Source organism: Lacerta agilis, chromosome 3 (genome assembly GCF_009819535.1).
Source record: "Lacerta agilis isolate rLacAgi1 chromosome 3, rLacAgi1.pri, whole genome shotgun sequence".
NCBI classification, from domain to species: Eukaryota; Metazoa; Chordata; class Lepidosauria; order Squamata; family Lacertidae; genus Lacerta; species Lacerta agilis.
The window spans coordinates 103,395,049-103,418,194 of record NC_046314.1 but is presented as its reverse complement, the minus strand read 5'-3'; the positions used below and the strand labels follow the sequence as shown (position 1 = coordinate 103,418,194).

Genomic DNA, 23,146 nt, shown 5'->3' with positions numbered 1-23,146 from the left:
TGGCTTCCTTTCGTTGGGCATACTAGGTGTGCTTAGACATTTGGCTGAATACACGGAAGCTGAAAGCAGGGGTGCACAAGAGAGCCCTGTCCTCAATGTCTCTGCATGCATTGCACCACCCGCCCCCAACCCTGGACCATCCCTGTTTGCTTGAACATGCATCCCAATAAAGCAAGGGTCCCCTCGTTTCACAGAAAAGTCTCATGCTTAAGTGCTCAAGTGAACAAAGAGGCCTTCCCCATGCAACGAAGAATAGATTGGAGGTGGCTTGGGTGACTCACATCAGGCCTGCTCCAGTCGCCACATGTTCAGGCAGATGCCTGAAGCTGCCTACTGCAGTGCTGTAATGCATGTTGAGAACTGGCTTTTATAGGTAGTCCTGGGAAACATGAAACAAGAACCGTATTCCATCTTTGGTGGACATGTTCAACAACCCAGGGGTTTGGGCAGGCAGTTTGGGTTAGTTTCAAATGTTACAGCCCAGATTGTAATACTGTTGGCCTTCTATCTGTTCCAGGGGGGCAGAAAGGGGAAATTATTCATAAGGAACTTGGGCAGAGATAGCAGGCAACTAGAAGGCTACAGACTTTACAATTAAGGACTGGATCACCAGGGTTTGGCAACTACGGTAGCCTTGGATTTTAAAAAAAACTTACCTGGCATTGCAGTTGCTAAGTGAATAGTGACTAAGGGCCAATTTGTGGCTAAGTGGCTGCCCGTCATCATATACACAGGCAAAAAGGATCTCTAAAATTGTTTCTACCACACCATGACTTTCGGGATTGGTTTATGCCTGCAAGCTACATAAAGGCAGACTGACTTCTGGAATGATTGACCTCAGTTCCGAGAGGAAGAGGAGAATCGACCCCATACTCCAAAGTTCATTTTAATTGTTGGGGGTTATGTGTATAACAGTGTCGACATATTTTTAATTAAGAACCATGGCCATTTAATGCAAACAATCATGTGTGCACCTGACAGCTGCACTCTACAAGGCGGCTCCTCCGCAGATTGCTGCTGCACCAGTGGCACCTGCATTCTGGTGCTACAAAAATACCCTTTTATGTAAACAAATTCATGGGGTAAAGTCTATTGGTAGCATTTTGAACTGAGCTCAGAAATAAGACCCAGTGGATATATTTTAGTACCGGTGAGGTATGTTCTCAGAGACCAATGCAAGTTAACCCTCAAGGAATTGTCTTCTGAGCTAACTGCAGTTTCTGAGTATTCTTCAGGGGTAGCTCCTCGTTTGCATTGCAGTAGTCTAACCTGAATGTTACCAGGGCAACTGCAGCTACACCCACAAAAAAACAGTTGGATCACCAGCCTTGACTGGTAAAGGTGCTCTATGCCACTGTACTCAGCTGGGCTTCTGGTGACAAAGCTGGATCCAAGAAAACTACCAAACTGGGAACCTGATCCTTTAGAAGAGGGATTCTCAACACAGCACCCTTCAGATGTGGGGGACTCCTGCTCCCATCATCCTTGAACACTGACCATGTTGGCAGGGGCTTATGTTTGCAGCATCTGGAAGGTGCCACGCTGGCTACTCTTGCTTTTGAGGGAATGCAATCACCACTTCTCATTACAGAAATAAGGAATCTATAAATTCTTGTTTAATAGCTACTGCCTGGAGAAGCCAAGTGTGAAATAGTTTTATTCTTGTGAATAAGGTTTTCTCACTTTTTTGCAGTCCTTTACTCCTAAATGAAAGCTAGTTTTAAGAAACGAGGTGCAGAATCCTGCTTTTTGTTACAAGGCCTGCCACTACAATTCAACATAAACCTTGGAAAAGGAGGCTACTATTCTGCCCCAAGCAAATGAAACCTTGTCAAGGCTTGTATCACGCGTAAGTGCACAAGCTCTGAAACAACTAGACACATTCCTAATTATATCAGTTATCCACTCCTATACAATAAAAAGAATGGGTTACAGATAGGATTCATGTTTAAATCTCTCTCCTGTAGGAGAGGTGAGTGTTTGGCAGCTAATCGCTGGCTGCAGGCCTCCCTCTGGTGGCTGCTTTTCAGGGAACACTCTGAAGGCACATGGTTTTTTCCACCATGATTATTAGGGAGCACTAGAGTAGGGATGGGCAGAAGGTAGATTGGGATGTATTGGATTGGGATGTATTGATAAGAGCTCTGGTGGTTTACTTCAAATCATTCAGAACTCTTACTAGTACACTCTCAATGTACCTGGCACAGGTTTCTGGTTCCCATGGGTCTAAAAATACCAACTTAAGATCCCCCCCCCCAAAAAAAATCTGAACTTGGTTCTTGTATCAATCACAAATTCATGGGATGACCAATTTGCACATAAAAATGCTGTATGTTGCCTACTCTGGCCTAAACGACCTGATTTCATACTTTATATTAATGAAATCTTTTAACCTATCGGTCTTCAACTTGTGGGTCGGGTGGCACCCACTACTCCAAGGAGGGGGAACTGTGGCTCTCCTTGACCATGATGGCTGGGGCTGATGGGAATTGGAATTTAACAATATGCAGAGCGCCACCGATTCCAACCCTTGATCTACAGTTTGGATCCAAAGATAAATTTTAGGTATTCCCAAAAGTTGCAAAAAGTTCAGAAAAAAGCAACAAAAATCATCATCATCATCCACTGAATTTCATCTGAGCATCACAGGGTGGTTTACAATATAAAAACATGAAAACACATAACATACGAACAAAACTTAGTAGAAAAACTATAATTGTTATTTTTTTAAAAAAAGAATCCCTGTCCCCTCCCCAATTTGTGTGTATTGTGAAGGGTGGGGAGGAATTGAAGCATTAATGTCCCAATGCTGCGCACGACTACTTGGGAATAAGCCACACAGGAGATATGAGTAGGTGTGAGCTTCTCTCTACACATCAGCAGGGTCCCAGTAAGCCACAGTCTGCCTTGCTGTTTTGTGTCTCTCCCCTCCCTAGCTTGGTTCATACAAGAACGTAAAACCATCCTGTGACAATAAGCAGTTTCCTTTAGTGCCAAAGACTGTCATCACAAAGCAAATGAGAAACTGTATTCATTTAGGTTGGTGTTTATTTTTTTGTAAGGACATTCCAGGTTAGGGTTATCAATAAGGACATCATGCTAATGGGAGTGAAAAATTATTCTGAGAAGACACTATTTAAAGTAAGTTTCAATTCATTCTGGGGGGAAAAACAACCTTTCTTCCTGTGAAGTTTCTCTTAAAAATCAGTGACAGTTATATTACTAAATATCAAAGTGAAAAGGATTTACAAATTTAGTTCTGCTTTTAAAATTGTTGCAACGCATACAGTTTTAACCAGAAGTAACCAGCAATTTTACATCTAATATTCCAATATAATAATCCAACTTGCCATTTAAACCGAAGTGGAAAATAGTGATTGTAAATGAAAATGTACATTTTACTGCTGTGTGGAAACTGTGTTTAAGGTCTACTGTATACAGTTTTTTGCACATGCTGCCTATAAGGCAGTTCAAATACCTGTAGATAACTGTTACACAAGTGAAAATGCTCTATGTAATATACTGTCATCTACTCTTCAGAAGCCAATGGGAAAATGATTGTGGAAAAACACGTTCATTATAAAACAAAATGAACTTAAGTTAGATTGAGACAAGAAAACCTAGAGCCTGCAGACAACATACGATTTCTTCAAGTTTGTAAATAAAGAGGGAAGGAGCTCCTTAACATGCTGTCCTCTGCTCTACAAATGGGAGGAAGTAGAGAAGCAAAGCTTCAAGGTATAAGGATTAGAGCCATCTGCAAGATAAAAGGGAAACTGTTAAGAATGTCACTTTGGATGGTTTTGTGCCTTATGCCAGCCTGCTAGTCTGATAAGAGATTTCTTTAAGCAAGTGCTCAACTACTGTGAAAAACTGCTACTAAAATACTAGAATTTATTTCTAGCACGCCAGTAACTTTGCATAATGCATCAAAACTCAACCAAACCTTTCCCCTAGAAAGAAAACACTGTCTTTCTATGAAACCAGTTCCATGAAAACATGGCTTTATAGGGTGTTGTTCCCATGGCTTCCATCACAGTTGCACTTCTGCTGCAGAAGTATCACACAGACTATTTAAATAGCATTATTGTATTGATGGGAAACAGAGTTTTCTCCTAATATATCTATTGCTGTTGTGGTCACTGCAGGGTATGTGGGTACACAATTAACCAAGTTGCTATTGGATATTACTTGTGACATCACTCACAATGAACAAAGAATTACTACTAGATACAGGGCTTGTAAATCAAGGCCTCTGCTCTTACTTTCACTTTAGTGCAGAGAAAGTTACCAGTTACCATTTTACATGTTTTCTTCATTGTCATTCACCGACAGAGGCCAGTGTTGCCCACATCACCCCAGACCATCATTCAAGGCACCCCAGGGTGCCATGGCACACTGGTTGAACACCACTGGTGTACTACTGGATTGTTTTATTGCACACAGTCTTGGTATTATATTAGTGAGATGGCATATAAATTATTTAAAATAAATCAATAAAACCCTTTAAGAATGTTTCAACACAGTGACTTACTAGGGACTCTTATCTGGTAGTGATTAAGTACTGTAAGGGCTTCCACTGCATCTGTCTTGCATTCCCACTCCAACAGACCAGAAAGTGTTTTGGCTGAAGCTGTCAAAACAAGAGTTTAAAATGTTTGCTTCACACCACGATTGGTAAGTTAGGTTTCTTTGAGCACTTAAATAAAGTCAAATATTCACTTACGCTTTGGATCAAATACTTTGTATTTGATAAAAGACAGAACTTCATGATCATCACACAGCTGGAACAATAAAGTGAAAATATGGTCATTAAATAGCAGCAATCTAATTCTAGAGGATGTCACTTCAGAGCCGCAAAAACTGGTGATTTCTGAGATAAGGAGGACACTTGGCACAAAATGGTTGATTAATTTACTTTTAAAATTACAGCATCTAAGATAGCAGCAAGGAACCTCCAGCCTGCAGAACTAATTAGGTCCAGCATGGGCCCCAATTTTGCCCACAAGGTCATTCCTTATCAACTACACCCACCTGTCCCACACCTGATGTCACACCATGTGGCAAAGGAACAATCCTGAGTTTAAAGGAGGCTATCGGTTGTTTCTTTGCAAATGGCACTCTCGGTTAGCAACGATCAGCTGCTTGGCACTGACAGGGAGACCCTGGTGAATCTGCTGCACTAGGAAGCTCCCCACTGAGAACTCTCTAGTGCACCCGTGTTCTGTTTTGAAGTGGTCCGTATGAAAATAGCTTGCTAAAACAAGGTTTTTCCTTCTATTTTAGCAAACAGTTCCAGTATAAATGGTGTCATGCTACTGAAGCAGAGCACACTTCCACTGCCAATCAGCTGAATGGCAGTGGGAGAGCACCTTCAAAGGGAGCTGCACCATGAACGGAAAATGGTTTGCCTTTAAATCGCTTGGTAAAATGGTTTTCCCCTCCTTTTTAGCAGATGGCCTCAATTCAAACCAGTCTATGATAAGGCAAGAAGTCTCTTTGAAGGTCCAACCAGATTCAGCCAATTGGTGCTGGGAATTCACCTTAAAATGAGATTTCTATAACTGTCCATCAGCTGATCAGTGGTTACATTGATCCCCTTTTTACTTTGATAGGCATCACCTGTCATATTATTGACAGGTGTGTGCTTCCGCCCACCCATCAAAACTGGCCTGTAGTGAGTGTAGCTGCAAGATCCAGCCCACTGGCCAGATCCAGTTCCCCATCCCTGATCTAAGATATAAAAAAATGGAGTCTACTTTAAGGGGGTTAATAAATACTGACATCCTGCAGCTACCTACCTTTACAAAGCTCTCTTCAGTCACACACAGCGGAACATTATAGTAATGCAACACACAGGATGGTGGCTGAATGATATTCTTGGAAGCTTGACCTGCACTGGTAAAGCGATTGTTCTTGCTCATTGCAAAGTCTTTATAACTGCTTGTCCCATCTTCCAGCTCGAATATCTGACTAGGAACAACTGAATGCTGTTTGGATACACTACAAATAAAGAGTACGTATTTAAGAACATTTTTGGGGAGTGTAAAAAGGGGGGGATCTTTTTATGGAATTCACAAAGCAAATTTCTTAACATACAAAATATGAACTCAAAGGTATAATCTACATTTCACTTGTATGTCTCACTTTAGTGACTGACATTTGTCAGGGTATTGAAGGACACTGAATATAGAAGTATTTACATTAATGAAGTGTTATAACAAAGTTTACTCTTTGCATATAAGAACAGTATTCTTAAAAAAACACTTTATTCAGCAGCATTTTTAGTATTCTGCACTGCTAAACAACTTACACATTAAAGATGTGCTTTAGCTTTAGTAGTAAGATGAAATGCACACATACCAAACATTAAGTCTCTTCCCAAATAATTTGACATTATTGAGATGTGTGACTGCTCTTTCAACAGCATATTCATCACCCATTTCCACTAAAGCTGTTCCTGGAATAGTCTTCATAAACTTCACCTGCAGGGTTGTTGGTTTTTTGTTTTTTTTTTTGGAAGAAAAAGACAATACAGTTTAAAGGATGGTAACTTAGGACATTTTCCAATTTGGTTGGAATATGTGTAGCTCTGGTTTCTCTTCACAGTAATTGTTCACTGTGCTTTTAAGTTTAAGAATGGCTGGGGAAACCCAGCCAGGTGGGTGGGGTATAAATAATAAAATTATATTATTATTACTATTATGTGCCTAGACTTTTTCTTTTACCTTTTCAATATTTCCGTACAAGCAGAACAAGTTGAAAACTCTTGAGCAGTTCATCTTTTGTTGGTGCAATCCACTAACCATGACAACTGAACCAGAGGGGTTCCCCCCATGCATGTAAGATGAGGAAGCCTGAGGAAGTGGGTAAGCAACAAGTTCTGGAGTATCCCGAGATGCCATTCGGTATCGGCTCGGTAATGGTAACAGTGGTCCATGCGATCCTAAAGAGAAAGTACTGTCTAGTTAATTTGGTTGGGAAAAGTTTTATTTGATCTGATATGAAGATTAAAGCTGCCAAGTTTCAGAAGCTGCCAGTTTTCCAATGATCTTACAATTAAGGTTTTACTATAATGGGCTATGCAGCTTTAGCATCAACTACTGAAACATTGTTTATCTAGACAATAATGTTAACACAAGCAACCAAAATATACCGTATTTTTCCATGTATAAGATGATTTTTGCTAAATATATATATATATACACACACACAAAATTGGGGTGGTTTTATACACGGATAATGAATGCAAAGGATGGCGGTCGGTTGATCAGTTGACTAACACAGGATAAACAGATAAAGCCACAAGCCAGACTTAAGAATAAAGGACTCTATTGATTTCAATGAGCTTCAGCACACCTACGTGTTAGATGGTGGTCTAAGTGTGCTACGGCAAGTTTCAACCTCAATTTGAGAAGTGATTTATGTGTGCAATATGAGAAGCATTAAGAAATGTTTCATTTTCTACTGTGACAAAGTTAACTGCAATTTACCAAAAAAATCTTGTTTGCTCACAGAATGACAACTTGATTTATAGTCAGCTGTTTAAAAAAATATACTGGCACTTAAAAATAAAAATGAGATCATGAAAAACTAGTCAAAAGTGGATGCACCATGTAGCCATAACAGAATCAGAATACAAACTCAACACACCTTTATACCTAAGTGCTCTACATAGCTGTCAACTTTTCCCTTTTTTTAAGGGAAATTCCCTTATTCCGAATAGGATTCCTTGTAAGCAAAGGGAAAAGTTGACAGCTATGGCTCTAGGGCATGAGAAGGGCTCCCTATCCAAGGGCCACATTCCCTTGTGGACAACTTACTGAGGGCCACATGCCGGTCATGGGCAGGGCCAGATGCAACAGTGGGTGGAGCAACAAATGTAAATTTTAATTCTGTACAGTAGGCTTGTTTCTACACAGCTAGCTTCCCACACCTCTGTCAGCCCTGCAGCCAAGCAAGAGGCATCATCAGAGTTCAAGGACACATTCTAGCCAGATATAAACATGCAGGGTGCAAAGCAAGGCCAGTGAGGGGAGTGGCCTGGCAAGAGTTCTGGGAACAAATTAAACAAGCCAGGAGAGCCAAACCTAACCCCTGGACATGGGGTTCCCCACCCTGCACTAAGGCAAAGCAAGCTGGTTCAGGTGGGACAATGAGAGCAGCTACACAAATGTGGGAACTTGTGCCTGAATAGTGAAGCAAGACATTTACAACTATATTGGCCTATTTTCCAACTTAACCCATAACAGGAAGCCATATAACTTACCATAGCCATCATGCCTAAAGGATGAGGGGTGTTCTCCCAAAATAGCTTGCCTCTGGCGGCCTTTCCCTCTATCTAAAAGGGGGGGAAAGCATTATTAAACAAAAGCAACTCCTGCTTAACAATACTGGAACTTCACCAGTAAGGACAGAAGGGAGTATTTTCTGGTTAAGAACCCTGCTGGATCAGAGCAAAGGTCCATCTGGTGCAGTTCCATGTTTCCCAATAGTGGCCAGCCAGATACATCCACGTTACTTTTAAGATTTTCTTTGGATACTGTAAACTAACTGTTTTAAGTTGATTTGCTCCAGCATAAAAACACAGTTGTAAGATACCAAAACTATTGTTCACTTGAGAATATTGTGTTTGAAAGGATTTGACGTTTTAAACCTAAGAAGCCTGGACAATTCTCTTAACATCACACAATACCATAGAGTACAAATTACCTATAACTCTCATAAAAACAAGTTCTAAATGCAGTACAATCAAAGGACAGTACCTGAATCACACTATTAGCTTCAACAGCAACACATTTTCAAAGTGGGCTTCTCTCAAGAAGTTTCAGCATAAGCCAACAAAAACCTGTATTACATGGTTTCATGATCAGTAAACAGAGAGTACCATATTTGTGTACATACATAATCATATCAACAACTTATGATCTGGGAAAGTGCTGAGAAGACTATACATTGCTATACTATTAATACAGTCTATGTTATAATTGCAATACTGAAAAATTGAACTGTTATAAGCACTTTTAACAAGGAAACATTCTTTCAACAAGCCACATTTTATACAAGAATGTAAAGTTAACCAAGGGGTCAACAGTACTGGATAAAAGCAGTACACCAACCTAAAGTAATTATTTGCAATAATCAAGTAAAACTGCATTACAAGAACAAGCAAGTTAGCTTTAACCTTCACTGCTTGTTTTCATTAGGCAAGTTTCAATACCTCAACTGATTGTTAAGCAATGGGAAATGAGAAACATCCAGCTGAAGTAGCATACTGTTCTATCTCCCTTTGGATAATGCACATTTCAAGTTTTGTTTCCAATGTTTGAGACTGTTAAAACAACCTGGGTTAAATCAAGGAATTAGACAGTCGTATAACAACTTGATTTTGATAGTGGGAGAGTAAAGAGATATTGTGGCACCCAGAACACAAGCCCATTATTAGGAAGCGACTTCCATGGATTTCAGCATGTGCTATCCGACATGGAAGTGCTATTCATCTCACATATTAGCCATATCACTCAGCACTGAAGCTACAGAAGACAGGATTTTTTGTACAACGGAAGCAGCAAACATCAGCCACCAGAATTACATGTTTGAGTAAGATGCAATGGCAGTCTTAAGCTTGGGAAATGAATCTTTTCCACCTGACATACCTTAGAAACGTATGATGCTAACAAACTACTCTGAGTAGTCTGAGAAAAGGCTAGGATGCAAAATGTAAAATAAATTAATACAGCCTGCTTTAAACTTTAAACACTAAACTGGGGCACATTTTCCAGTCTGAAGAAACCAGAACAGAAGCCCGTTTTGTAAAGAGCATTCTCCCGGAAGCCAGAATCTTGCAGACTGGTTGGGAGTGGAGAGAGGAACAGACAACAACCTAAGAGGAATGGTTTGAAGAATGCATGTAAAGCAGCCCATCACAAGGACACTTTTGTGTAGGCCACTCTTGTAAGAATGCCAAGAAACTGAGTGATTATTACATCGCTAGCTGACGTAGCTACTCATTCTTTATCAATCAGTATGCTGCTCGTAACACTAAAAGGAAATGTCTCAAGCATGCTGCTTTATTACAGCTACTGCTGATAACAGATTCCATACATTGTTTCTCTCTCAAAACTGTGCAATCCTGTTTGGAGAAAGGAATATCAGTATCCCTGTTCCCCTCCATCACTTCTGGTCTAGGACAAGGATGGGATATCTACGGCCCTCTGGATGTTGTTCAACTACAAATCCTATGTTTCCTGACTACTGGCAATGCTGGTGGTGGTTGATGGGACTTGGGAGTCCAACAGAATCTGGAGGACTACAGATTCCCTAGAAAATGAGCTATGAACAGTATATTCAGCTCTCTTTCTGCATGAAACTCATGTGTAGAAACTCTACTTGAGTAATAATAATAATTTTATTATTTGTACCCCACCCATCTGGCCGGGTCCCCCCAGCCACTCTGGGCGGCTTCCAACAAATATTAAAATACATTAAAATATCACAGATTAAAAACTTCCCTAAACAGGGCTGCCTTCAGGTCTTTTCTGAATGTCAAGTAGTTGCTTATCTCTTTGACCTCTGACGGGAGGGCGTTCCACAGGGTGGGTGCCACTACTGAGAAGGCCCTCTGTGAGTGAGGGAACCGCCAGAAGGTCCTCGGCGCTGGATCTCTGTGTCCGGGCTGAATGATGTGGGTGGAGACACTCCTTCAGGTATACTGGGCCAAGGCCGTTTAGGGCTTTAAAGGTCAGCACCAGCACTTTGAATTGTGCTTGGAAACATACTGGGAGCCAATGTAGATCTCTCAGGACTGGTGTTATGTGGTCCTGGCGGCCACTCCCAGTCACCAGTCTAGCTGCCGCATTCTGGATTAGTTGTAGTTTCCAGGTTACCTTCAAAGGTAGCCCCACGTAGAGCGCATTGCAGTAGTCCAAGTGGGAGATAACCAGAGCATGCACCACTCTGGCGACAGTCTGCAGGCAAACTGGATATAAAAAGCCACATAACTCATTCCATATATTCAAGGGAGTCGTACGTTACTATCTTTAAAAGACATCTGAAGGCAGCCCAGTTTAGGGAAGTTTTTAATATTTAAATTTTTATTGTTTTTAACACTTGATTGGGAGCTGCCCAGAGTGGCTGGGGAAACTCAGCCAGATGGGCGAGGTACAAATAATAAATTATTGTATTATTTACTCCCCCCGCAAAATAGGAGCCCCTCCAGGACATGGCAACCAAGAGCACTTTCAAAAGCAGTTTGCAATAGGACATGGCATTTGCTGGTGAAATAAAATAAAAATCCCAATGAACATTGCCACACACTTGGAAGCACCTTTGTTTTCTTCAATATTTCTCATTTCTCATTGTTTAATATTCTGGGGTAAGGCCCTGTTCATAAATACTGTCTGAACTGCATGCCTGCCAGTTGCTTGAGTAGCATCCATGTATTTCAGAAAATTAACAGCTGAATTGCCCAAGGTAACTCAGTGACTTTCCAGTTTGGTAGTTTGGGGGAGGGGGGAATGTGAGCTTTAATATAACGTACTGCAGGTGGATAATCTGCTAACCAATACTGCAGCCCCCTTATTAACCTTTTACAAACACTTAATTCTGCATGTCCAAGCCCTAACTTTTAAATAATACATTTTTACAAGCCAAAGCACTACCAGTAAAAACAACCTTTCAGCAATAACTAAAAGGAAAGTTGAAACCTTCACTTTGGTTAAAATTTAGAAGATACTCTACCTTGGTAAGGTAAGTTCCCACCTCCATGTTATAAATGCCTAGATTTTCAAAAGGTACATTACAGCAGATTATACACAAATCATTCAGTTACACAGAACATTTACAGAAGTCAAACTACATAGCTCTTTTTTTTTTTTTAACATTTCCATGCATTGTTATTCCAACTAGCCTTTGCAGTAAAAATGCTTAGACAAATTAGACCTTGTGTCAAATACTGGTTCTTGAGGGGACTTGACAGCATACAGCAAAATTTCAATTAATCTTTAAAGTAAGTGCAGTCCTTTAGAAAGCATTTACACTGGAAAACCTAACTTCAATTTTCTCTTACATATGAGAAAGAAAGTTACCGCAATGTACAGGAGAGAAACAAGAGTTTGGATGTTCCATTTTATGGTGTTTCATTCTACAACGGTAATTTTAAAGGGACATAAGATTGGAAACACATGCAAATTGGTTTAGAATGGGTACAGTCTACCATGATATTTTCGTGCCATGCAAACCAGAAGTGCTGTAAGCGGTCCTCCTTGATATGCTTGTGGTGATGGTGCATGTAGTATGCAGTCAAGGTGAGTTGCAAGTCTGAGGTTTTTCAGAGGGCCTTTTGAAGATGCCGATGTGGTGCATGATGAAGTGTAGAGTCAGCCTGCTGGAGTCCTCTATCCTTCTTAATGCCTTGTCCAACAAGTGAGGAAAATCCTTTCCATGGAGAAGCAGTGTGCAAGTTTGTAGTTTGTAAGGAAAGTCTGCATCAGTGTCCTCTCCTCCAAAGAGTGAGAGCTGCTTGGAGAAATGCAAGTCCTTGCACTGCAAACATGCTTGCATGTGTGGGCTCCTTGTTAAATAGCTCAATAGGAACCAGCAGGGGGCAATAATGTTGAATTATTCTTTTCCAGGATTACAAGTCAGGATGCCTATTACAAGAGCTTCATCAGAAATACTTGGCTTGAAGTGACTAACACATTAGACCAGCTAACTGCATATACGTATATATTTAAATGCACATTTAGTACAATTACCAAAACACTTACCTCGTCTGCCCAGATATGGTTTAGTATAGTCCCAACTATCATTGTCATTTCGAATGACATTAAGTCGAGTTGGCTGTTAAAATAGAAACAAACAGCAAGTCTTAATCATTGCTTTTCTCCCAAAAAACAGTTTAGAAGTGGAAGAAAGTATTATCATTACCCTTGCATATTCAATTTTTAGTGTACAACATCCTGCATATATATCTGCGCCGTTGAGTGCTGCTTTTGCCTTCTGAGCACAAAGAACTGATTCAAACTTGAGTTATGTTAAGGGTTGTTATTTAAATCAGTGCCCCACCCGCCAAGAAAACAAGCAGCCACAAGTTAATTTAAACCACAACACAGTAGATCTAGAAGTTGCTCAAGGCTATTTAATTACACATACAGAAACACCAATTTTATGTATGAGTCAATGACTAATACATGAAGGACATAAAATCAACAGCAACCCTATTGGTTTAAATTGCATATATGACCTTTTCAAATAATTAATTTCCAAAATGTGTTCAACTTTAAAACAGGACTAGTATATGAGCAGTGTGCTTGCTATGAGCACTACATTAAAATCTTTACATTGTCAAGTATGAACAGATACGGAGTGGAAAACCCATGGCCCTCCAGCAGATGTTGGATTTCCTCTGGTCATCAACAGCAGTCAGCATGGCCAGTGATGTGGTATGACTGGAGCAGCACTCGAACACTATCTAGAGTATCACAAACTCCCCACCCCCAGTTTAGGTAATAGTCTACACTGCTCTCACCATGGGATAGAAGTCTACTCATGAGGTTGCAGAGTGGGAATTCTATTAGTGAGAAATGGCAAGAAATACAGGAGGGTACCATGGACAGCTGATGTAAGGATATGTTAAATATAATTGCTTAATGTACAGGCAACTCTCCATTTGCACGCGTTTGCCGTGTGCCATTTTCAGCACCAGAAGCGGGCAGGGCAGAACAGGCTGATGTGCGTCGCACTGAATGCAATTTTTGTTGTTTTAGTCTGTGAGTAAAGCTTTTGAACCATATTTTTGGACAGGGTAATTCTTATTTCAATACAAGAACCATGTTTTGCTCATCCAGTGGCTTCCACGTGTACAATATTAATAAGCTCAGTAGGATCGCCATTCAAAATGCTGTCCACAGCTGGAAAGAACAGCTGAGCACAGCTGTAATGGGGATGCAATATCTGGCCTGCAGGATCTGCCCTGCTGCTAGATATGAACAGTGGCTGTGAAAAAGGAAGTAGACACCCATTCAGTCAGAGGGTGGATGATGTGCAGAGATGAGTTCACTAGTTCTCTAGCACATTTGTTTCCCTGACAGGATTAACATGAGAGGAACACTTCCCCTTATTAAGGCCACTGTGAAATCCCTAGAACATATACACACAGGTCTCCACAAAAAGGATATTCAACCATGGCTTGTATTCCATTCCTCTTGAATATGACAATACGCTGTACTTTTCCCACAGGGTTGCACACTGTATACAAAACGTCCTACAGAAGAATGAGGGAAATATTCAGATATTTGAAGCTTTACTTGACAAATACTATTCAAAATGTTATTAGCACACAAGAACAAAATCCCCTCCTTTAAGCAGGTAAAGTTTGGACCTAATTTCTTTTAGAGAAAGTGACTTGTGTACTAAACATAGATCAAGAAATTTATCCCAGTGACAGATACATAACTACACAGAGAATGCAAGAATATGATAACTGTAGGAGAAAAGTAGAGAAATGTTATAGCTATAGTCAAAACAAAATAAAAAATAATAAAATTCCTTCCAGTAGCACCTTAGAGACCAACTAAGTTTGTTCTTGGTATGAGCTTTCATGTGCAGTGTATCTGAAGAAGTGTGCATGCACACGAAAGCTCATACCAAGAACAAACTTAGTTGGTCTCTAATGTGCTACTGGAAGGAATTTTTTTTAATTTTTTATTTTGTTTTGACTATGGCAGACTAACATGGCTACCTACCTGTAACTGGTTCTAGCTATAGTTTATCATCAAAACAGTAAGCCTAAATTCAGTTTTATCTCCATGTGTTTCAAACAACTTCTAAGATTGCCAAAGTTTTTGTGCCATTAAATAATTTTTAACTTATACTATATACCATTTATAAATTGGGAATAAGCAGAATGTAAACAATGGGAAAGGCTCACTCAAATGTAGCCACTAAAACCCAAGATCTTAAAAAAAACCAGTGAACAAATGCTAGGGTAATGCTTTTCATTACACAAAGATAGTATGAATCTACAAATCATGGTTCATACACAACTGCCCTATAGAATAATGCCTACATGTTTAAAAGAAGGGTGATCTGGGACAACCTACTAATATACTAGTTTATAGAATATTGCATTGAGTTTTTGTCTTTGAATAATTTGACCAAATTAAAGACATTTCTAAAATACTATACTAGAATTTAAAACTGTATCATATGATTTCCGTTAAGATAAGTACAATTATAGTGTACAAATCAAGAACCAATGACAAGTAAAATCGGAATTATGTAAAGAAATGTAAGCGATTGGCAGTTCCAAGCAAAAACATAAGTAGTGAGATGTTGCTGAATAGGAAACAATTTCACTGTCTTCTTTTTTCCTGCCAATTATGGGCTGGTTGAGTACAAAAACATTCACCACAGATTTTAGATTAGAACCAAACAATTATCTAGCCAAAGTAACTCTTCTGCTGCACAGATCTCTGTTGAATGAAATAATATCCTCCCCAACTGTTTGTTTGCATGGAACAAATAAAGAATAACTTGTACAGATCTGTGTGGATGCTTTCATTTGCATTATAAGATTAAAGCATATGATCTCATTGACACCCAACCCAAAGCCAAACCATGGCTTGGCATGAGACTCTTAATCTCAGGGTCATGGGTTTGAGCCCCATGTTGGGCAAAAGTATCCTACATTCCAGGGGTTGGACTAGATGACTTGTGGTCTCTTTCAACACTACGATTCTATGAATAAGCTAACATAATAATAATAATAATAATAATAATAATAATAATAATAATAATAATAATAATTTATTTGTACCCCGCCCATCTGGCTGGGTCTCCCCAGCCACTCTGGGCGGCTTCCACCAAACATTAAAATACATTTAAAATATCACAGTTTAAAAACTTCCCTAAACAGGGCTGCCTTCAGGTGTTTTCTGAATGTCAGGTAGTTGTTTATTCCCTTGACTTCTGATGGGAGGGCGTTCCACAGGGCGGGCGCCACTACCGAGAAGGCCCTCTGCCTGGTTCCCTGTAGTTTTGCTTCTCGCAGTGAGGGAACCGACAGAAGGCCCTCGGCGCTGGATCTCAGTGTCCGGGCTGATTGATGGGGTGGAGACGCTCCTTCAGGTATACAGGACCGAGGCCGTTTAGGGCTTTAAAGGTCAGCACCAACACTTTGAATTGTGCTCGGAAACGTACTGGGAGCCAATGTAGATCTCTCAGGACCGGTGTTATGTAGTCCCAGCGGCCACTCCCAGTCACCAGTCTAGCTGCTGCATTCTGGATTAATTGCAGTTTCCGGGTCACCTTCAAAGGTAGCCCCACATAGAGCGCATTGCAGTAGTCCAAGCGGGAGATAACCAGAGCATGCACCACTCTGGCGAGACAGTCTGCGGGCAGGTAGGGTCTCAGCCTGCGTACCAGATGGAGCTGGTAGACAGCCGCCCTGGACACAGAATTAACCTGTGCCTCCATGGACAGCTGTGAGTCCAAAATGACTCCCAGGCTGCGCACCTGGTCCTTCAGGGGCACAGTTACCCCATTCAGGACCAGGGAGTCCCCCACACCCACCCGCCCCCTATCCCCCCAAAACAATACTTCTGTCTTGTCAGGATTCAACCTCAATCCGTTAGCCGCCATCCATCCTCCAACCGCCTCCAGGCACTCACACAGGACCTTCACTGCCTTCACTGGTTCTGATTTGAAAGAGAGGTAGAGCTGGGTATCATCCGCATACTGATGAACACCCAGCCCAAACCCCCTGATGATCTCTCCCCTTGTACATACAGACCCTTGTACAGAAGACTGTAGCCGCTTTGCTTCCCTTCTGGTTGTTCTGCTGCTGCTGAGTTGTTCAAACATGGGTTCATGGTTTAGCCCTCCCAGACAAGCTGCAACCTATAGAACAGTGCTTGGTTACAGCTTGTGGTTTGTCTAAGGAACAGTAAACTACAAGCCCAGCTTTGGATGACAGGATGAGCAAAACCATGGCATAGAGAGGAAGCAAAACAGCCACAGCCATAATCTCCTCTCTGGGAGTCTGCATATTTGCTCATTCATGCTAAGCTGTGGTTCAGATTAACATTCAGTGCAAACAAGGGGTATGAGAGTTTATCAGAGCAAGATACAAGACAGAAAGAAAACTCTTTTAAAAAGGAAAATATCATGTATTGAAGTCACTTAAAGTTATGCTTAAGATTAAGACATACCACTGTAATTGGATAAAGAGGGTTCTGAATTGATAAGAGCAGAACTTTGTTCCCACCAGAGGGGTCGTCTGTGTTTCCAGGACGGGTAATTCTTTTACTTGTAGAGTAATTGAAAAATGCTTGTTGCCCAGCTATATATACCGGTTCATCTGCTGCAAATGTCACACATTTTTTGGCACTTTCAATATCCTCAAATTCTACCAAAGCCTGGCGTTTAAATGGCATCATCATCACATAGCTGCAGGAAAAACAGTAACCATTAATGCACCATCATTTAAGGCCATCATTAAATCATTAAGGTACAACTGATCTTAAAAAACTTTACAATAACAATTATTATTGCAAACTCAAAGAAAATCTCCTACATTTCTTTAAATGCATGGAAGTTTGTTTGAAATCCACAGCACATGTGCACAATGATCTGCCTCAGAATTAACTTTTGAAGGATTTGGTAATTCCAAGGCTTGAGGCTTATGCTTCAATTTAGGAGTACCAGTACAGGTCTTGAAGAAGTCTTTTTTAAATGCATTACAAAGTTCATTTCGAGTCACCGAGGATATAATATATAGTAAACATACCATATGGTTCCAAATTTTTCAAGCGCCTCCACAAGATCTGCCTCCACAACTGATTCACAGAGCCCTCGGACATGGACCACAGGAGAAACAGAAACTTTGTGATGACTTCCACCAGCATCCTAGCAAAAGAGAGCAACAGACTTTATTATTCCAATTTCAATATAAAAAACAGTATTACAGATGATTAACTAACAAAGTACTTTCAAGTTTATACTCACCAAAATGTAATCCTAGTCTAAACTAGAAACTGTAACTAGCAGTAACTTTGCTTAATTTAACAAGCCAGCTTCAGAAACCATGAAATGTTAACGTAGTTAACGTTAACTATGTTACACCAGAAAACAGACTGCAGCTAAAGGAAAGCAAAAGTTTCCAAACTCCTCCCATCCCAATGCTCACCCCTGCTTATAGCACTATGTGACATAGGTAGTTTACAAGTCCATGACTGTAAGGCTATAAACCTATACCTTTCAGCCCCATCAAATTCAACAGGACTTTTGTAGGACTGAGTTGTAGGAGTTTGAGCTTTTCCAGATGAGGAAAATGTCCTGAATTTTATTCTTAGTGCTCGAGTAGTACTGATCAAGATCTAGTTCCCATAGTCCATCCCAGCATTCAAAACTCCCATTGTTCTAAGCACATTTTGCAGCAAGGAATTTCATTAGCACGAGCAGTTTCTGACCTCCAGGCACAATACTGCGCCTAATATTCAGATTAAAACTGCAGAGTGGAAGGAAAGGAGGACTTTTTCTGCCTCCCCACACCTAGTCATTTTCTGAAGACTGGAGAAGAGACCCTCTTAAGAATATTAGGGGAGCAGGTAGGGGAAACATGGCTGTGTTTTTCGCAGTCTTCAGATGAGGACTAGACCATGTGAAAAATGAATATAAGATTTTAGCTGCAGTTCATTCATTTTCAACTTTGTATTCTTGTTATTTAAAAAGCGCACCTAGACATTCTGTTGTTGCGCCCGTAACCTAGGTTTAAGGTGCCATTTAGCTCCTAGTGTTCATCTCAGTTTCTAACACTGGTCCATTCCCATAACATGCATGGTAAGTAGAACAGTATGAATACCGGAAGAGACAGCTTGCTTTTCCTTTTAAAGTATCAGAGAAGACATACACTCCTGCCGAGGGAGAGGACATATCCTCCAAAGCAGTACAAGAAAACCCCAAATTAAAATTGGTAACATTTAATGAGAGGGCAGGCATACCGAGCAGTCTAATTTTGAAGGACTGCAAAATCTGCTCCACAAGTACTCACTAGAGTAGGAGAAAGACTCATTTTAAGCCTGAGGGTTGCATTTTAAGCCTGAGGGTTGCACCTTTGGGGACCACATGTCTGCAGTGGGGAGAAGCAAAGCAGTGAATTGGGCAATCCCATTCACCCTCTCTCACACACTAACAGAGCAATTATGCTTGAATAAGGATCCCCAGTGGTTTTCCCAGTAGTAATGTACGGAAGTGAGAGCTGGACCATAAAGAAGGCTGATCGCCGTAGAATTGATGCTTTTGAATTATGGTGCTGGAGGAGACTCTTGAGAGTCCCGTGGACTGCAAGAAGATCAAACCTATCCATTCTCAAAGAAATCAGCCCTGAGTACTCACTAGAAGGACAGATCCTGAAGTTGAGGCTCCAGTACTTTGGCCACCTCATGAGAAGAGAAGAATCCCTAGAAAAGACCCTGATGTTGGGAAAGATGGAGGGCACAAGGAGAAGGGGACGACAGAGGATGAGATGGTTGGACAGTGTTCTTGAAGCTACTAACATGAGTTTGGCCAAACTGCGAGAGGCAGTGAAGGATAGGCGTGCCTGGCGTACTCTGGTCCATGGGGTCACGAAGAGTCGGACACGACTGAACGACTGAACAACAACAACAAGGATCCCTTTGGCTCCAATGGGTGAACTGCTGTTTGTTGGGGGAATTGCATGAGAGAGGGGAGGGTTAACCCCTCCATATCCAGCTATAAACTCACCCACCCCAAAAACCATCTCTGCAGCTATCAGGCCTAGGAAAAAGGCTTCCATTGGTCCTTTCTGTAGCTAACAATGGAAAACTCATAACTTTCTTTTCACAAGTATTTTGAATAACTGTCAAGTTCAGAGTGACAGCAGTAACAGCAAATAATTTTAATTCTGTACTTCTCAGACCAAGAAGGTATCCCAAAACATCCATCCAACATAAATCATTTTAAAAATTTATCTGAAACACACTACATGTTCTTGCATGCTACCCCATTCTCTGAGCAGTGTTAAGATTCCAGGGGTTCCAGGTGCTTATCCAGGGTTCAGGTTTCTTTTGGAATCGGGGACAGTGGAGACTGAAGTGACTTTATGATATATGGTTTATTAACACATATATACAACCTGAGCATGTGATGGCGGGGTTCACAGCATTAACACCCCAAGAGGGTCTTGCTTCTTCCATAGCCACCACCTTGGATTCCAGGAGAAATCAGGCATGGCTCTCTCTCTAATTTTCCAGTCTGCAGCTTTGCTTCCAGCTTCTAGCTCATGTAACTCAACTCTCCACTCTGACCCTTTTTATTTTTAACTACCGGTAACTGGGAGTTGAGGGAGGGAGGCCTACCCATTTGTTCTCTGACACAGAGCCACTCCCTTTGTTACTTTAAGGACCCATACTTAGAGGGCCACTACCAGGCTGGCCTGGATATTCCAGCAAATGAATGTACTGGATACAGGAATTAGAAGAGGGGCTCAAGCATACAGCCTACTTCTCCCACCCCAAACTCATAACAATATAAAATTAAAATGCTAGTATTCTCTTTTCTTGTTCATTAATTTCCCTATAAGTATGGACTCTAATGCAGGTAGATGTCATATAGACCACAAGAGGCATACTTTCCAATGAAATAACACTGCATCATAATGGCCAGGGTTCCATAGCAAACAAACTCCCGGTAAGCAGAATTATCATAATCAAGCCTTAGCTTCCCGAACAAGACAGCACAAATCTCAGTAGCTGAACATTACTAATCAATAGTGAAATATGCAATGCCAAGTCTGAATTTCTAAAATTAAATACTCATAACAGCAATTTTATTTATATGTAACAGATGCCAACCAACCCTTTTGTAAAAATATGGACAGTAGGGGGAAGGAAGTGGAGCCTTGACGTTTTTATGAAGGGATCTTGGATCTTATAATATGCAACAAAATTCTGTTAACATCTTTCTTAAACCCCAAGTATAGTGCAAAACTGAATTGTCCCAATCTGAGATAAACTTGACAAATGTTTTTGCATGATCTTAGCTAGACAGAATATGAACAAAATGGGAATGGCAATATGTAGTGAAACAACTTCAGAGATCAGCTGACTTTGTAGCATGAAGTAGAATCAACTTATAAAGAACTCTATGATTCTATGATTTAAAAAATTTATCTCCATCTAACATACTGCAAAGGAAGGTTGTAATGATAAATGAAAAAGTACCTTGTATACTAGCAGCTACAATATCACTACATGTTTCTCAATACATGCGTCATCTGCTTTAGGCTTTGAAGACTGTTTGAAAATTCCACACTTAGTTTGAATAATAACAGTACAATAACGGATTTTTATAGTAACAGTACAAATGTTCAAAACAGAGAAATTTATTTGTGCTGCCTTGGTTGTACATGTGGAAATGGGAGTTTAAATTTGGCTGTGAAGAATTCAGACCATAACAGACATCAAATATGTGCCCAACAAATTAGATTATTTCAATGTTATTTATCTATTAATAAAAATGTGCTAATCCAAATGATCCAAATGTAACTATCCTGCCCCTAACAGAGGTTTATCCTACAATACTGGATGTTTCCCCTAAAGATACAGGTCCAGTCTGTTCTTAAGAATGTCCAGGCTTCCACAATCTCTGTAGGTTTATTAATTCCAACTGCAGATCAACCGTTTAATAAAGGACAAAAGCCCTCTGGCTCTTTTCTCTGTAGTGTAGTTCCTTTGCTTGACGGGTATGACGCACACACAGAGAGAACAAATACATTCCCTGCCAAACGCTGCAGGGCTCCCTATGAAAAAAAGCCATGGACGCCAGAGCCCCTCCAATGAAACATACTATTCTTTATTGCAAGGAAGGAAAGGACACAGATGGTCATCATTCCCCGCACCCTGTGCACACAGCTTACTTATCTCAATAAGGGATGAAAACATTCACATGTACACATATGGAGTAAAGGAGGTTGCAATACTCAGTTTCCACCCACAGTTCTCTCTGCCCGCATTTCGGGGGGGGGGGGGAGATGTAAGCCGAAGTTATAAATACAACGCAATTCAGGGATGTAAGAACAAACTGCCTTCAGAAAAGTGAACAATGGAAAAACACACCTCCCTCTCCCCGTTGTTTTATTAGAGGAAGCCAAGAGAATATTTTTTTGCCTCCCGCACAATAAATCCTTTGATGGACAAAAGCGGACCTACGCATCCTCAGTAGGCTTGTGGCAAAACCCACGATGCATCCAACGAAGGGGTCTCTCCGGCTCATTAAATCTTCTTCTTCCACAAGTTGACATTTAAAAAAAACACAAAACTGTCGCACTTTAAAATGCCGTTTACCATAACAGACTAATCTTTCTGGAACATGCCTAGTTCTCTTCCCACATGCACGCTTATTATTATTATTTATTATTATTTTACACCGCCGTTCATCCCAGGATCTCAAGGCGGTTCAGAATATGAAAACACAAAAATGCGTAAGGTTAATAACTAACAAAACTTAGTAGAAAAACTTGGGATTCTCCTTTTTATTATCCCCCCCTTTAATCCCTCTTCAATTTGCGGGTATAAGCATTAAACTCCCGGTGGTACACACGCCGACTTGGGAGTAAGCCGCGCAGGAGATTTACTCCCGAGTAGGCGCGCCCACAAGCCGTTCGCTCCCAGCGTCGGAACTGTAAGAGGCCGGCCCTGCTTACCCCTCCGGAGAAGCCCCCGGCGCGAGGGGCGGCCTTCTCCCTGCGGCTCTCGCCCTCCTCAGCCCCGTACTCGATCTCGCCCTCCTCGGCGGCGGCGCTGGGCTTCAGCCGCTTGGCCTGGCTCTCGTAGGCGCCGTCCTCCTCCTCCTCGTACTGCTCCCCAGAAGACGGCGAGGACATGGCGGCGGCGGCCCCGGCAAAGTGGGGGGTGAGGGAGGATAATGGACACTCAGGGTTCCGCAAGTGGCGCGCAAAGACAGGCGAAGACGCCGATAGAACAGGCCCGCGCCGGTGATGCTCACGAGCAATTCTCCTCAGAGAAGACCGCAGCTATAACGCACGCAAAGGGGCGGGGAACGGAGGGCGGGAAGGGCAGCGCAGGTCCTGTCCTGCGATTGGAGAAACCTGTAAGCTGGAAGTTCG

General features: G+C 41.2%; 1 protein-coding gene across 1 annotated transcript; it reads right to left on the bottom strand.

Moving 5' to 3' along the window:
• Window positions 1-3,030: 3,030 nt before the first annotated feature.
• On the bottom strand, window positions 3,031-22,937 carry LOC117044352 (heterogeneous nuclear ribonucleoprotein L-like). Its single transcript, XM_033145036.1, has 13 exons — window positions 22,724-22,937; window positions 17,789-17,907; window positions 17,211-17,448; window positions 14,178-14,263; window positions 12,928-13,024; window positions 12,768-12,840; window positions 8,270-8,341; window positions 6,729-6,946; window positions 6,364-6,485; window positions 5,802-6,003; window positions 4,727-4,784; window positions 4,535-4,633; window positions 3,031-3,757 (listed from the first exon to the last, which is right to left on the bottom strand). Exons 1-13 carry the CDS (start codon window positions 22,901-22,903, stop codon window positions 3,702-3,704), a joined length of 1,620 nt encoding a protein of 539 aa, XP_033000927.1. The 5' UTR covers window positions 22,904-22,937; the 3' UTR covers window positions 3,031-3,701.
• Window positions 22,938-23,146: the final 209 nt, after the last annotated feature.

Bases quoted from the DNA above. Each gene is read 5' to 3' on its own strand.
- LOC117044352 (XM_033145036.1), bottom strand. From the start codon at position 22,903: ATGTCCTCGCCGTCTTCTGGGGAGCAGTACGAGGAGGAGGAGGACGGC. The intron at 17,449-17,788 runs GTATGTTTACTA...TTTTTCCTGCAG, and splicing joins GAAAAATTTGGAACCATATG to CTATGTGATGATGATGCCAT. The intron at 6,004-6,363 runs GTATGTGTGCAT...CTTTATTTGTAG, and splicing joins GGGAAGAGACTTAATGTTTG to TGTATCCAAACAGCATTCAG.